Source organism: Culex quinquefasciatus, chromosome 2, assembly GCF_015732765.1.
Source record: "Culex quinquefasciatus strain JHB chromosome 2, VPISU_Cqui_1.0_pri_paternal, whole genome shotgun sequence".
NCBI lineage: Eukaryota > Metazoa > Arthropoda > Insecta > Diptera > Culicidae > Culex > Culex quinquefasciatus.
Window position 1 is genome coordinate 12,771,214 of NC_051862.1, and position 17,449 is coordinate 12,788,662.

A 17,449-nucleotide genomic window follows, 5' to 3' on the forward strand; every position below is an offset into this window, starting at 1 on the left:
CACAACAGTTACAGCAAATTATGCGAAACTTTTCCTTCTCTGCCCGTCAAGATGCGGCTGGGGTTTTTTCGTCCTTTCTCTCTCTGCTAGAGCTTTTCCGAAAAACAGTTTCACCGAAAACGCACAACTTTCTTGCTTCGCCCCGGTCTGGCCTAATTGTGGCTTGGGTGTTCTGGGAGAGAGAAGGGGCTTTCGCACTGGTCAGCAGGAGTTTTTGCGGTGGTTTTGGGAAAAGTTTTGCTTCAAACCGACAGCATCGGCTTCCAGTTTTGGTTGAATGCAGAACGAAACAAGATTGAGCAAATATTTGTCTTGGAGGTTGATGCTTTTTTTGTGTTCTTGTAACGTTGGAGATGCTCTGGAATTTTGTGTCAAATTGATTTCCAGGAAAATTAATTTGGGAGCAATTACTACCTTTAGTAATTTTAAACAGATCTCGATGTCATCAGTATTAAATGTCCTTCTTTATGGTAACATACTATGACTTAAGTAAACAACCATTAAAAGTACTATTTAATTAGCTCAATTCGCTCACCGAAATCCGCAACCAATTGATTTGTTCCAACGAGGAAAAAACTTTCCCTTCCTTTTCCCAATCAAAAAGTGCGCATTTTCCACCCTCTCTGTTCGGCAAACAATCCCAAAATGATTGGGAAAAAGCAGAAGAAATCTGCTGACTTGTTCTTCCACTGAGTGTTACTTTAACTAAGATGACTCTTCCTTCCTGGACGACATCCGCTGCGGCAGTAAACTTCCCCGAAATTGACCATTTTCCTCCCAAGTTTATCCAGCGTTTGATTCGTGAGTTGAGGGAAAACGAAAGCAAACTATCATCGCGTTGAGTTGGGGAATTGGAGTGTCGCACTTTTTTGCGGAGGAAAATAGACTTTTTCTTTCGAAAATGTCAATTCAACGAGGTCTTACCTCGTTCAAGAAAGTCTAGACAGGTTTGATAGTTGCAATAAAGTTTGACGTGTTTAACACCACTTCATCTTAATTTTCTGTTAAAATAAGATCAACCGAAACTCAGAGGAAACCTCTCCTTATAAGGGGTTATAACCTGTTCGTTATCTGAACTTCCGATTGGTCACCACTTTTGGACCAAACCGACGTCAGCTAACGAACGGAAATTGGCGGAGCCCATTTTTTTGAAGCCCGTCTGGTGCGCATTATCCTTGATTTCCTGGACTTTCATGTGAGAAGCTCACTGGAATCCAATATTCCAGCCGGATCACCACGACGACCAAGACTTGGGTCCTCGCCTGGGATGACAAATCGAAACAAAATTGACACAATGCAGTAAAGTCGATATCAGCTCTCAAAGAAAATACGGAGTTGGGTTGGGTTCGAAGGGGGGGTTAGACGGGACAAATGATAAAGAATATTGACGACATTGCAGACTGTCGAATCATGCAGATAAACACATGTACTGTGTGTGTGAGTATTTGTGTGTATGTGTCTCGTACTGGGGTGACAGTCAAGAGGAGAGATGCAAATTTGCCGGCACTGCACGTTTGTCCTCGTTTTCGAAGTCATCCTCCGGTGGTGTACTTTTCCAGAGGGAACACACGACAAGGGGAGGGGAAATGGTAAATTGAGTTTTTGTTAGCTGATTTGCTGCAGCTTCTGCAAGATGTCTGGACTCGGGTATTTTCTCGTCGATGAGAAATTGATCTTATTTGCAAACTTCTCAAAATTTCTGACTTTGATTTACTGAATTTTCGCCCCCCGCTGACAATGAGCTCAAGACTCGCCCCAGCATGACGTGACAAGTTCTGTCCCTTTTTCCTGTACGTACGTTTTCCTTGGAATGACAAGCTAATGACTTGCGATAAATGCTAGTGTTGGCACGAGGTCTTGCTCCTCCAGAGAGGAAGCTGACTCTATTTCCCAGGATGTTCGACTTTGGTCTGTTCAAGCCAAAGTTCTGGCTGGGTTGAAAAGTTGGCACCGAGCAGTAAAAGGACACATCGACAACAGGATGACAGGGCGATTAAATTTCACACCCCTGGAATTGTGCCCTGGACGCCTTGGTTGGTGATGACGATGGGAGCGGGACCAGCAGGGAATTGCATTAAATTGTGCAACTGGAGAGCTGATGAGCTTGGTTGGCTTTGAATTACTTGAATTGTTTGCAAAAAGTTTTTGGTTTCTTCGTGAAATTTTATAACTTTAAAGAAAGATAACAGAAAAAGAAACTCACTACCTAATCATCTCTCATCTCTCATCTCTCATCTCTCATCTCTCATCTCTCATCTCTCATCTCTCATCTCTCATCTCTCATCTCTCATCTCTCATCTCTCATCTCTCATCTCTCATCTCTCATCTCTCATCTCTCATCTCTCATCTCTCATCTCTCATCTCTCATCTCTCATCTCTCATCTCTCAACTCTCATCTCTCATCTCTCATCTCTCATCTCTCATCTCTCATCTCTCATCTCTCAACTCTCAACTCTCATCTCTCATTTCTCATTTCTCATCTCTCATCTCTCATCTCTCATCTCTGAGGTTTCAGCCATTTTATTTTTTCGTATTTTTCGGTATGTTTATATAATTTCTCATACAAATTTGGCAGCTTTTCATACAAAAAAAATAATTCAAAAATCTGCAAATTTTGAAAAAAACTGATACTCGGTTCAACAATTTTGATGATTTTTGGATTCACTTTTTGACACTAAAACTTAATTTGCAGAAAAAAAAATCTAATTTGTTTTAGGGATGTCCTCTGAAACATATTAGAAACTGAAAAAAAAAATATTTTTTTTACAAAATAAGTTTTTTACAAAAACTGAAAAATGCCAACTATTCAGAAATTTCCAGAATGGGCTGAAAATCTTTGACCGAATCATACATTTTTGAATTAGTACTTTTTTTTTCTTCAAATCGAAATATTGGTCGCAATTTTTTTTATCTAAATTTTTCGACGTAAAATCGAATTTGCAATCAAAAAGTCATTAAGTGAAATTTTGATAAAGTACACCACTTTCAAATTGTACCAATTTTTTGGTAACTTTTTTGAATATTGCCGCAGTTATTCCTTTTTTTAATTCGTGCCCATGTTTGCCAACCTTTGAAAAAAATTGAAGAGCTGAGAAAATTCTCTACATTTTGCTTTCTCAAACTTTGTTGATACGACCTTTAGTTGATGAGAACATCTCAATACAAAGACTTAAAAACAGGAAAATTGATGTTTTCTAAGTCTCACCCAACAACCCACCATTTTCTTATGTCGATAACTCAGCAACTTGTTGTCCGATTTTCAATGTTAAAATATGAAAAAAAAAATCGTGAAATTTTTCGATCTTTTCGAAAACAATATTTTTATTCAAAACTATCATTTCAAAAGGGCGTAATATTGAACGTTTGACCCTTTTGAAATATTAGTTTTGATTTAAAAAAAATGCAAATATTGGTTTCGAATAGATCAGAAAATTTCACGTAGTTTCTTAAAAAAGTGGCAGAATCGAAACTATTTTGAAATATTCTTATTTGAGTTTTTCATTATAGAAACATGAGTAGTTCTTGAAGATCATTTAGAAAAAAAATATTATCAGAAAACGAAAAAGGCAGTTTCTACATTGACATCTTTAAAAAATTTGAGATATTTTTATTCATGCCTATGAGGTTTGTTTTATAAACCAAAAAGTCGAGATGCAGCTCAAAAATTTTGCAAAAAAGATGATTTTGATGTTACCGAAATGTTCATTTGGCGATATATGCTGCTCATGGCATGAAAATAAAGAATTATGAGCACAAGCTGTTAACTACTCAGTTACAGATGATTTTTGACAAAAAACATATGATTTAGAGTGATACAAAGGCGGGAACAAAAATCAAATATCAAATCTTAAGACTAATTTTCAAAATATTGAAACAAATAATATCACAAAATGCTTCAGAAGTCACTGCAGTAATGTTTTTGTCAGATTGCATTTTATAGAAAATTGTCCAAGAAATTCGATAAAAAAAATGTTAACCCTTAAACGCCTCTTAATATAATATTTTGACGTTTCAAGTAAAAAAAAAAAACAGTTTTGACCAATACCTTATATTTTTATTTTGTGTATTTTATCAACATCGTTTTACCTGGACAATTTTACATAATAATAAATTTATACCTCAAACTAAAATGAACTATTGGCGAGATACAGTGATTTTACTGAAAAAAGTTTGATTTTGCGCAGCACTCAGAAGTACATGGTGTACTTTTCATGAATAAGGGATACATTCCGCATAGTTTGGTTATTATATGTGAGAAAAAAAAATCTGATTTGAATTCATAGAACAGAGTGCTTTTTTCAGTGAAATCGCTGTATATCGCCAATAGTTCATTTTAGTTTGAGGTCTACATTGATTATTATGTAAAATTGTCTGGGGAAAACGATGGTGATAAAATAAACAAAAAAAAACTGATTTGTTATGCTTAAAACGTCAAAATATAATATTAGGGGGCATTTAAGGGTTAATATTTTATTTTTAATTGAACTTCTTAGACAATTTTCTAAAAATTTTAAACTGTAGAAAGTCTTTTGTTCATACAGTTGCAAATTTAGGATTAAAAGAAAAAAAGTTTTTTAGAAACTCGTCAAAAAAGATTTTGGTTCAAATCGGTGAAGGTCGAGTCCAAAAGTGTACCCAGTTGACCTGGAATGACCCAACAATATTTTTTACTAAGGTTGTCTTTTCTGGTCTGTTTGATTTTAATTGCTAAAATAAACGTTTTGCGACACATTCTGAAAAGTTTACAAAAACTTGAAATTAAATTTGCAACAGCTTTGTATGAATTAATGAAAAATATCTTTCTTGACATTTAATAATTATAATTAATAGTTTAATATGAGTCAAGAATTCACGGAATGTATGCCAATTTGATAAAGTTTCATATATTTTTTAATTAAAAAATAATTTATTACACTTTTTTTGTCTCCAAATAGAAAAAAAAAAAAAAGAAATAAATTAAAAATCTTTTGATAAAAAAAAACAAGTTTAAAAATATTAAGCAAAATAAAGAATCTATTTGTTATCTGTTCTATAATGGAAAATCTCAGTATTTTTTATTGAATATGAACATAATAATTGTTTTTCTTATTTCTGATTCTCAGGAATAAAAAAAGAGTGAAAAACCCTTTTTTCTTTCTTACCAATTTCTATAAAAATTTTTTGAAATGTTTCATCTTGGCGAAAGGAGTTCATTTTTTTTGTTTTAAGTTATTTTTTGAACCAATCTTTGTTGAAATATTTGCGAATACTTGTACAAAAAAATGAGAAACTTTATTTTTTTAGTAATGCTTGATTTAAAAATTAATAATATCTCACAAGCTTTTTTTCTAAAGCATCAAATTGATACTCGTAAAATGTAATCAGTTCTTCCTGAGTAAATAAAAAAAATATGAAAATTCAAGCAATGTTGAAAAACGTTATTTTATGCAAAAAAGCAAAATAATCCTCGTCATCACTTAATATTCACTCAATCATTTTCACATTCAACCACCCAAACTTTCCCCATCAGTCTTTTTTTCCTCCCTGGCAATTCTCAACCCATTCCTAGTGACTCGGGCACCATGTGTGAGTTGGAGCGTATATCTCAATAATTTGGCAGCGCCAAAAATTTTATTGCGTCTATTCCGGGCTCAATCCTTAACAAAAACCTCCTTTCCCCTTTTCCCTTTTAGCTGAAATCTTTACGAAAATAAAATTCAGAATCCACTCCGCCAAGGGTTTCCAGCAAGGCCTCGGACTGGCAAGTAATTAATAATTACTTTGATTTTTAGCTGGTAATTAGGAAATTCTTTAATTACTTAGTAATTCATGGTAATTAGAGTAATTTAAAGTAATTGATTTTTCAAAATTGTTCTTCTTCAACGAAACTGTATATTTCTTATATATAATCTATTATAACAGTATTTTATTTATTTGAAATAAAAGTGAAACACGAAGATTAAAAGAGACTGGTTCTGAATACAGAAGGCCTTATTCACTATAGTTCTCTCCTTAAATTTATTTTTATCTTGTTGTTTATCGAAGCTAATTAACAACAAAAGACAACGACATGATATATTACCCAGTGAAAAATGTTTTGTGAATCCGAAATCTATTAATTTTTATTAAGTAATTATAAAAATATGTTTCTTTTTTTTGCAAGAACTACATAAGAATTGATAAATTTTTATGCTTTTGCTTCTAATAGGCAGTCAAAATTATTTGAAGTTTATGTGGATCAAATATTTAAAACCAAAACGTACTTAATTATCATTGATAAAAACAAAGTTTTCAAGTGATAGCCATTTAAAAATCAAAAAAAATAAAAATATGTTTTTTTTTATTTTTTCATAATCTGCAGAAATTGACAGTCCTGTAATATCTCTCTATTAAGAGCTTAGCAATTTTCCCGAAAAATTTCGAAATATTTCTGAGACAAATGTTTCAATGTTAAAAATCAAACTCAGTGAAATTAAAATTGACTAATATTAAGATGCAGAAATTAAATCCAATGTAAATGTCACATTTCACATTATTCGTATTTTCAACAGCGTTTTTTTTTAATTTGCTTGAAAAAAAACATGCAAAGTAATGTCAAACCAATATTTGAAAAAAAAAAATTAAAACTTAACGTTATTTTGATGAGTTTCACAAAAATCAGGGGGACTTTTTTCAAACAACTTCTATATTTAAATGGCATTCTACTTGCAATTAACTGAAATCAATTTTAAATTATTAATTAATTATATTTTAATTTATATATTGAAGAAATACAGTACAGTATTTTTTTGCTTTTATGAAAAACACGACTTCAAAAATCGTAAGTCAACTTAAATAATCTTCTTTTGCAATTGATTAATAAGGGTTTGGTTGATCGAAACGTGAAACATAATGGAATTTCGAATCAGATAATGAACAGGTTAAATTGGCCATAAAACAAATATTATTGTTCATATCAATTGAGCTACTTATTTCTTACCTGAAAATGGTATAATTAAATACTAATGTCAATATAATGAATACTTAAATAAAATTATAATGAATACTTAAATAAAATTAAATGTTTTTTATCGTATTGAAAAGTAATTAAGTAATTAATGTAATTAATCATTTTGGACCAGTAATTTAAGTAATTAATTGGCAAACTGGCAAGTAATAAACGCTTCTGGAAACCCTTGCACTCCGCTACAATTGCTGTTTACTTTATCGCCTATATGAACTTTTGTGCCTCCTCCGCCCCTCCCTTTTCAAACATGGCAACAACCACCCACGAGAGTCGTCCATAAATTTGTATTTTTATTGAACTTTTCTCATTCTTTTCCCGAAAAAAAAGCCCTACCTCCGGTGAAAAGCTCAGTGCTGCCCTGGCCCTTAACCCCATGCACGATGAACTTTACACTTTTTTTTTCGCTTCTCTCTTTCTAAAGATATCTTTATTTTTTATTCACGATTCGTTTCGGTACATTAGATAGGATGAATAATGGGGCAACAAACGCTGCTGAAGAAACCATTCAAAAGTGCGTAGTCAGAGTCGAGCTTCTCACATGGCCGGAAAGATGAAGTACTCTGCGAGGGAGCTTTCAGCTTTCTGGGTGTGGGATTTGAAAAGTTTCCGGTATGCGTGAGTGAATTTCCAAAAAAAAAAAGTAGCGGAAAGTATCCTGGTTGACGGGGAAAAGGGCGCCGATTTTGGCAGTTAAGCAAAGGCGCGAGTTGTTAAGAGAAAGCAGTGTTTTAATACATAATAAACAGATGAGGTGATAAAGCGGGATCGTTTGAAGTCGTTAAAGTCGTGTTTCTGAAATGTACTCGAGCTAATAAACTTGGCAGGTTGGAGAAGGTTGAAACAAATGTTTTGATGGAGAGATAATGTGAATTATTTATTCAAATGGTGCCTAGCGTAAAAGATTAAGTTAAACGGCATAGAAATTTGTTTGATTAGGTTCATAACAAACACTGAAAAGAGTGTTCAAAGCTTAACTTGTATGCAACTTGGAAAGAGGAAAAACAACTTGAATGCAATTATGGCTTCATAGAACCACGACATCTAGAGGTAAATTATTATATACTAAAAATGTTCAACAACCACAAATAATTCTTTAAAATTTATAGCTTCTCCTAGTGAAACGCAATTTCCTTGAAATCTGGGCCCATCGCCAAATGATGATTCGTTGTCGCGGTGTGTGTATGCTGTGTCCTAAGGGGAAGGATGGAGGGGGAAACTATTGTGCCAGAAGAGTTAGAGTAGTCAGAACACGGTGCCTGAAGTGGTTTTCACTACCAGCAATTTTTCTGTTGTTTAATGGTCCACGCAGAGCAGTGCATTTCTCGGGCTGAGGGGTTTGAAGATGATTTTTTTAGTAAAAAAAAACTTATTACCTAAATTCAAAATTTCTTTAAAATTTTCAAATTTTATAATTAAAGTATCGTATTTAGTTAATAAATAAAAGTTTATTGTAGATTACATACTATTTTAATAATTAAGCTACATTGCAATGACAAGAAAATCCATTTTGTAGTATTTATTTGTCCTCACATATTTCTATTTAAATAAGTGATTGACCCACATAAAAAAGCTTTGAAAAAATCTTAATGTGGAAAATAAACGTCAAATTTCTGAATAATAGATGCTATCGGGAGACAAAAAATACTATTACTTAATCACATCTTCCTCGAAAATCTATATATTATAAATGGTTATGTCCTATTTAAAGGTTATCATTTTCCTAAAGCGAAACACTAATATTTTACCTAAGAATTCTTTTTGTTTTGATATAATTTTCATATGAATTGTTTTTTTTTTTTTCGTTCAGAACAAGTAAAATAAAGTTAAATTTTTATATTAGGGATTTTTTTATAAGTTTTGAAAAATTACAAAATGATGAAGAAAATGATTGCGAAAAAAAATATTTTTTTTGGTTTTGTAGATTGAAAATTTATCAACAGATTTATATAGTTTAAATAATTAATTTATAAATTCAACAGATTTTTTTAATAAACCTCAATATGCTTAAAAATTATTCTAAACGAAGAAATGCATTTAAAATTGGTTTTATTTGATTGCACTTAAATTTCCATTGAAAACTTCAATTCAAATGCAAACAATACTATTATTTTTTAAGCATTCACTCTTAACCTATCTTCAAAACTTTTTTTCTTTTTAATAATTTATTTGCAATAAAAGAAATCAATTCCAGCAATGACTAAATAAACAAAAATAATAAACCTTTTATGTGGAAAGTTTCCAACATTGTTTTGTGTTTGGAAATGAAAGAGTAGCTATGCCATTTATAAAATTGTCATTTATTTTGTGGACCGGAAAGCTTAACAAATTTCACTTTTTGTGCTGTAGTTTCAGATATTTTTAAGAATATCTGATTCAGTTCAAATAAATAGAAAAAATAATCACTGAATGCTTGAAAATATTGTTTTTATTAAATTTTATTTCATTGCACATAAGTTCTTTTTTTTTATTTGTTTAGCGTTGTATTTTCCTTTTTCCACCATTTTGAGCCATGTTTTTCTACGAAATTTTTCACATTCATTTTTCTATTTCTATTGTTTAGTATTGTATTTTAAGAATTGTTTGTTCACTTGTTTTACTACACAGCAAAATGGTTGAATTTTTTAATAATAAAAATTTGGTTGGTTGAATATTAACTATTTTATGAGTAATATTACTCAAAAAATGTTTAAATATGTGAACTTGATGAATATACATCAGAAACTGATGAAAATTCGCTAATTCCTGATGTAATATTTCACTTTTTTTTGACTCAAGATCTCACAATTTCCTGATGAATATTACCATAATTTTTTTCTCTATACAAAAGATGCCATTATCATTTAAATGGTAGAAAAATGTGTAGAGATAAAGTCTGAAAAACTACAAAAATTACTGCATTCTTATTTTTACATAAAATAAAAAAAATGTGAGGGGAAACATGACCAAAGTTAATTCAACCCAGAAAAAAGGCAATTTTCAAACACGATGGCAAAGTCACATAAAAAAAGTCAATCTTCCTACGCTGAATTTTTCAAAAAATTGCAGAGTTTTTTCATATTACAAACCAAAAATGGATGGAAATTGATTTTTAACAATGTTTTAGATCGAAACCCACCTGAAAGCGTTTTGCGCCTGAAGCAAGAGTTTTTTTTTAAGCGAAGCGATTAAAAAACTTTGACAATGTCTATTCCTTAGAACTTTTCGTAATGGAAAGTTTTCTGGGTCTAACTTCAAGGATATCAATTTATACTCTGTATAAGTTAAAAAATTGAATTTTATGTCCACTGAATCATGCAAAAAAAAACATATCAAATTCGCTAATACCAACATTTTGAAATGAAAAGTTGACACTATGGATGCGTTTCTTTATAAAAATACACGAAAAAGAAACACAGCTGATGAAACTACCGGTAATGCTTTTAAAAACCATTTTCAAAGTGGCTCTACAAGTATTTTTGTAATTTTTTATTATAGAGTTTTTGAGCCAGCTCAATTTAATTAATTTGGCATGAAAAATAAAGAAAAAAAGTTCATTAAAAATATTAAAAACTTCATTTTTCATTCTACAAACAATATTTTGCACAACATTTGATCCCCACCCTAGCAGAGCAAAACCGTCGTCAACGCCAAAGATGGTTGTTTATGGCGTTCTCCTGATGATTCAAGCCCAAAGCTGCTGCACTGCAACCAACCAACCAGTGCCAGTGCCCCAGTGGCAGGGAAATTCTGGTGGAAATATTGCGTTCTGCATCTTGGGAGCCGCTACACTCTTGGTTGCCACTCTGGAAGCCACACAATGGAGAGCTTTTCGGTCTGCCTCCTGCCAGAGGAGACTCTCGAAGTTTGTGAGTGTTTCATTTGGTAGCAAGGCTGATGGAGTTAATTTTCCGTGACTATTCGTGAAATTACTGGATGAAATGGGGCATGATTTGGGGATGATGCAAGCTAAAAATAGAGCATCAGAATTTATTAAGTGCAGCTTGGAATTATAAAACAATTTTGTAAAGAAAAATGTGATAACAAATCCAATCAAAATCAACTGCTAAACCCTGTAAGCTGTCACTTTTCCTCATAAAATATTCAATTACCATGCGTCAATTTCCTCCCAACTCTGGCAAAATATAACTCGCTTTTTTCTCACCAAAAAATATTGAAGGAAAAAAGCACGTATGGTAACGAAAATTGGCAGGTCCAAAGCGGTAACATTTTGGCGTTTCAAACACAAACAACAATAGATTTTTCACGACCTCCGATCACGTACGATGAACTTTTCACACATTATGGCGTCGTTGAGGAGGGAAAAATTACTGCTTTTTGGAAATGTACGCAAATTGATACCCTTGAGGAAAAGCTTGAATAATTTGAGCAACTCTCTACGAAATCGGCCGATTTCGACCATATTTTTTTGTATTTTTTTATTTGACTTAAACTTTGTGGGGGCCTTCCCTATGACCAAATAAGCTGTTTTGTGTCATTGGTTCACCCGTACACGTCTCCATACAATTTTGGCTGCTGTCCATACAAAAATGGTATGTAAATATTCAAACAGCTGTAACTTTTGAGTGAATTTTTTGATCAATATGGTGTCTTCGGCAAAGTTGTAGGTATTGTTGAGGACTTTTGAGAACGGAAAATTTGGGGATGAAAACAAAAAAATTGCAGATTTTTTTTATCAACATTTTTTTTTACTAAAACTCAATTTCCCAAAATACGTATTTCTTGATTTTCGAAATTTTTTGACATGTTTTAGGGGACAAAAATCCGCAACTTTTGAGCCATAGAGAAACATGGTCAAAAAATCTGCCGCCGAGTTATAAATTTTTGAAAAAAAAACAGTGATTTTAGGAACAAACCGAAGTTTTATGCAAAAACAAGTTTGACATTATTTTTTGATGTAAAATTGAATTTGCAATCGAAAAGTACAATACAGATTTTTTGATAAAGGGCTCCGTTTTCAAGATATAGCCACCGAAAGTTTGATTTTAGCAAAATATTTGCAGATTTTCGATTTTTAAAAATAGTGACCATAAGTGACCATTTCTAAAAATATTTTTTTTTTTTGAGAAGTTCAGAAAATTTGCTAAAAAATTATAATAAAATCTTTTCGAAAAAAATATTTATTAATTTTTGAAATCAAGTCTAACATTTTAAAAGGGCCAAACATTGAATATTACGCCCATTTAAAATGCTAGTCATGTTTAAAAAAATTCAAAATATTTTTTTTCGAAAAGATCGGAAAATTTAACGAACTTTTCATGTGTTAAAATTGAAAATCGGACCATTATTTGCTGAGATATGGTCATTAGAAAATGGTGGGTTGTTTTGGTGAGATTAAGAAAACTTCAATTTTCGTGTTTCTTTTTCTTAAAGCGGCTCCATCTCAGCAACCCGAGGTCCAATCTTCAATGTCTCTTAGACAATTTTACAGCAAATTTTCTGAACTTTTCAAAAAAAATATTTTTGGAAACGGTCACTCAGGGTTACAATTTTTAAAAATTGAAAAACTGCAAATATTTCGCTAAAATCAAACTTTCGGTGGCTTTATCTTGGAAACGGAGCCCTTTATCAAATAATCTGTAGAGTACTTTTCGATTGCAAATTCAATTTTGCATTTAAATATAATGTCAAACTTGTTTTTGCATGAAACTTCGGTTTATTTTTCCAAAAATCACTATTTTTTCAAAAAATCATAGTTCGGCGGCAGATTTTTTGACCATGTTTGTCTATGGCTCAAAAGTTGCGGGTTTTTGTCCCCCAAAACATATCAAAAAATCTCGAAAATCAAAAAATTCGTTTTTTGGGAAATTGAGTTTTAGTGAAAAAAAAGTTGATAAAAAAATCCTCAAATTTTTTTTCGTGTTCCTATTTTTTTCTCAAAGTCCTCAACAATACCTACAACTTTGCCGAAGACACCAAATTGATCATAAAATTCTCTCAAAAGTTACAGCTTTGAATATTTACATACCATTTTTGTATGGACAGCAGCCAAAATTGTATGGAGACGTGTACGGGTGAACCAATGACACAAAACAGCTTATTTGGTCATAGGGAAGGCCCCCACAAAGTTTAAGTCAAATAAAAAAATACAAATAAAATCCATTTCCGGTTTTGGTAGAGAATTGCTCATTTGGCAAAGTCATGATTTTTAAGCATTTTAAATCTTAAAATCTAAAAATCTAAAAATCTAAAAATCTAAAAATCTAAAAATCTAAAAATCTAAAAATCTAAAAATCTAAAAATCTAAAAATCTAAAAATCTAAAAATCTAAAAATCTAAAAATCTAAAAATCTAAAAATCTAAAAATCTGAAAATCTAAAAATCTAAAAATCTAAAAATCTAAAAATCTAAAAATCTAAAAATCTAAAAATCTAAAGATCTAAAAATCTAATAATCTAAAAATCTAAAAATCTAAAAATCTAAAAATCTAAAGATCTAAAAATCTAATAATCTAAAAATCTAAAAATCTAAAAATCTAAAAATCTAAAAATCTAAAAATCTAAAAATCTAAAAATCTAAAAATCTAAAAATCTAAAAATCTAAAAATCTAAAAATCTGAAAATCTAAAAATCTAAAAATCTAAAAATCTAAAAATCTAAAAATCTAAAAATCTAAAAATCTAAAAATCTAAAAATCTAAAGATCTAAAAATCTAATAATCTAAAAATTTAAAAATCTAAAAATCTAAAAATCTAAAAACCTAAAAATCTAAAAATCTAAAAATCTAAAAATATAAAAATCTAAAAATCTAAAAATCTAAAAATCTAAAAATCTAAAAATCTAAAAATCTAAAAATCTAAAATCTAAAAATCTAAAAATCTAAAAATCTAAAAATCTAAAAATCTAAAAATCTAAAAATCTAAAAATCTAAAAATCTAAAGATCTAAAAATCTAATAATCTAAAAATCTAAAAATCTAAAAATCTAAAAATCTAAAAATCTAAAAATCTAAAAATCTAAAAATCTAAAAATCTAAAAATCTAAAAATCTAAAAATCTAAAAATCTAAAAATCTAAAAATCTAAAAATCTAAAAATCTAAAAATCTAAAAATCTAAAAATCTAAAAATCTAAAAATCTAAAAATCTAAAAATCTAAAAATCTAAAAATCTAAAAATCTAAAAATCTAAAAATCTTACAATCTTAACATTTTAATTTAACAGTCAGAGTCGAGGGAAGCTTCAACAAATATTCACATCGATTATTAAAATAGAAATTGAAAGTTATAAACCAGCAAAATTTTGTGATCATTTCGAAAACCTTGTTTACCCTCGCAAATTCCAACCAAATCAAATACATAAATCCATCATTCTTGTTGACCCTCTTGGTGTTGTTCTGTGCTGTCTCCAAAAAGCAATGTGGCGCTAAATCAACTTTCCCTACGGCTTTTATTTGTTTATTACTCGTCTAGACGAGCTTCTGTGGAAATATCCCTTAAGGATCATACAACTCTGAACCACTGCCGAAAAATGTGAACCCTCTCGAAGAGTTGACCTTCAGCATTATAGATTTTTTTTATTTGCCCATTTGTTCGTATTTAACATAAATATTTTTTTTAAAGAATTCTGTAAAAAAAGTCACAGTCGCAAATAAAAAAACTTCCAAGAACATTTAAACAATTATTCCAGACAACCAACCAAACACGAGGGAAAACAGTGACCACATCCCAAAACCAAATCCCAAAGAAAATAAAAAAAAAAATCTCACATAAAATGCACCCCTCCAAAGAAACACACACCAAACAACAACTGTCCAAGATCTGTGAGAAAGGGAAAACAATTTCAAAGTTTGGAAAATTCTTTCTTTTTTCTTCATTTACTCTTGGTGCACGTGTAAAACGAGCTCAAGTTTTTCCACGCCACGGTGGTGGCGATTTCCACTGGGGATAAAAAAAAAAACGCAAGTCAAACTTTTGCGAAAACCGTTTGAGAAAGTACAGCTGAAGCGCAGTTGTTGTGGAATTTGTTTGAATTGGTCAGCGGAAAATTAGGAGGGGGAAAATGGAGGGAAAGTTTGATCTAATTGGTAATTACGGGGTCGGCACCTGGTTGATTTGGAATTTTTTGAATTTCGCCTTGATTTAATCAGAGTGAATGTTTTTAAAGATTTTTTTCAAAATTGATTTGCTGATTTGATTGAAAATCGTTGAAACATGGTTTAATTGTTCAAAAACTTTTATTTATATATTCAACAAAAAGAATTAAAAAATAGACCTAACCTTACAGCAACTTCCTTCCAAAATGCACGTTCCTCTTAATTTTTCCATCAACCTCCTCCACCGCCGGAGGCAGATACTCCTTCTTGGGGAACTCCCCGTTGCGACCTTCCGGAGGAACGTCCTCGTCCTCCTGGTCCTTCTCCTCCGCCGACGGCGGCAGATAGTCATTCTTGGGCAGGTCCAGATCCCGTCCCTGGGGCGGCACATCCGGAACGGCGTACTCCAGCTCGACCTTGGGCTTCGTGTAGTGATACGGTCCCCGATAGTCCGGATGTCCCGGATCCTGCTGCTGCTCGTCCCGGGGAACTCCCACCGCAGTTGTGACTTCCTCTGCGAGCAACTCCTCGGTGGCAGAGTGCTGCTCGTCGTGAGTGGTCAACACGATGCAGGTCTGGATCTCGTTTGGAGCCTTGTTGACCAACTCGCTGACATCTGCTTGAGCTGCTAGAGGGTCGAAGGTTTTGTTTGAATAAGAGTCTTGAGAGCGTTGAAGAAGATGACAGAGATCTTACCGCCGATGAAGAGCAAACAGAAGCCAACGGAGAAAGTGACGAACTTCATGGTTACCAACAGGTTGACAAACTCTTCAAAGCACGTTGATGAAGTGATGAGCTGGAACTGATACCTGGAGAATCTCGCTCTAGTCTATTTATACCAAGTTGACCTGCAAAATCGGGTCGGGCAGACGAACTGGTTCGCAGATTTGCACACTTTTGTTTGACCGCAGTGTCTGTAGGTCACAATGCGAGCCGTCGTCAATATTGGGCAAGTTCAAGGTTCAGCACGTGGCGAAGTTCAGCCCGGCATCGGAGGGTAAATATTGGACGATATTGGAGCAAAAATGAAGAGCAAACAGCGCGCTCGAGCTGCTTGTGAGCCACAATTGCTCCGGGGGGGGTGCGTACTAACAGACTGTGTCAACGAAGATCTTCCGGGGTACCTTTTGGAGGTTGATGTTAGGAAGTGAAAATTGAAGGTTTTCCCTTGAATATCAGTTTGACCTCTTAGAGTTCAGGGTCAGAGTCGCTTTAAATGAATATCAATTGGGTTTTTTTTTTGAGTTTTATGTAGTCTGCATTAGTTTCTATTTTTTCGGTATTTGTTTTTTAAGTAATAATCTATTAAAAATAATAATAATCTTTTTGATTCATTTCATTATCAGTACACAGTTAAATTATTATAATGTTGGAAGCTTGGAATTTGATGGTTCACTGCCGTTCTACGCATAATTGTCCCATGTTCAAAAAAGTGCAACTGAGAAAAACGCGATTGAAATTTTTCGACCGATTTCTGTGTTTCTACGCATAATTGTCCCGTGGGTTCCTATTCGCCCTATGTGTCCCTAATCGCCCCAGTTAGCAGTTTATCACCCTTAATTGTGATCCTCTTGCTATACAACAGGTAAACAAGGCAAAATGCTTAGTAAAACTAATGATTCCGTGTAAGAAAATACTTGGTGGGACAATTATGCGTAGAAGTTCAACGATGGGACAAACAGACTTGGTGTTGTTTTTGATGAGTTTCCGAACAAAGTACCAGATTTTATGTGTTTTTCTTAAAGTACACATCAGACTAAACTCAAAAATAGCATAAAGTCAAAATCGTCAAAAACTGACATGGGACAATTATGCGTAGAACGGCAGTTCAATAGTCCTAAAATATGCATAAATGAGTGAAATTCAACAGAAATTGATGTTAAATGAAGGATTTTATAAATTTCGAACAGATCTGAAACTAGATAAAAGAAAAATAATAATTCTTATCAATCTTCAATCTTAAACATGTTGAAATAATATAAACTACAAATAAACTATCTCTATTTTGATAATGCCAATGCAAAGATTAATAAATAATGTTCTATTCAGAAATTGGTTTTAAAATGACAAGGGATTTTGTAAGAATTCGTCGCTTGTGTGCTATCTTGCGACCATGATCATTCAGTACCTTACGAAAAAGGTAGGTTTTTTTATGGTAAGTATTTTCAAAACTACACTTTTTTTAAGTAACTAGTTTCTATACTTTTGTTTAAATCGCTCTAAGTTTTACCTGTTTGGATAATACCAGATAAGAGATACAGTTAATAATGTAAACAAATCTGAAAAGCACGTGTCAGAAGTGTATTTTGAACGTAAAAAATGTACTACATGCCACAATAGGGTGTAATATGGTTGTATGGAAAAAAAAGTTGTCCAAATTTAGTGAGCATAGCACTTTTTCAGATCCTTTTGGGGTCCTAAACAACTTCCCAAAGTT

The 17,449-nt window shown here is 32.2% G+C and overlaps 1 protein-coding gene across 1 annotated transcript; it reads right to left on the minus strand.

The window, feature by feature from the left end:
• Window positions 1-15,197: 15,197 nt before the first annotated feature.
• LOC6032353 lies at window positions 15,198-15,802 on the minus strand. The gene is made up of 2 exons (XM_038257270.1): window positions 15,709-15,802; window positions 15,198-15,640 (listed from the first exon to the last, which is right to left on the minus strand). The coding sequence occupies exons 1-2, from the start codon at window positions 15,755-15,757 to the stop codon at window positions 15,198-15,200; spliced, it is 492 nt and encodes a 163-aa protein (XP_038113198.1). The 5' UTR covers window positions 15,758-15,802.
• Window positions 15,803-17,449: the final 1,647 nt, after the last annotated feature.

Excerpts from the sequence above, each read along its gene's own strand:
- LOC6032353 (XM_038257270.1), bottom strand. The coding sequence starts at position 15,757 with ATGAAGTTCGTCACTTTCTCCGTTGGCTTCTGTTTGCTCTTCATCGGC. Across the intron at positions 15,641-15,708 it reads CTGTTTGCTCTTCATCGGCG|CAGCTCAAGCAGATGTCAGC; the intron begins GTAAGATCTCTG and ends TCGACCCTCTAG.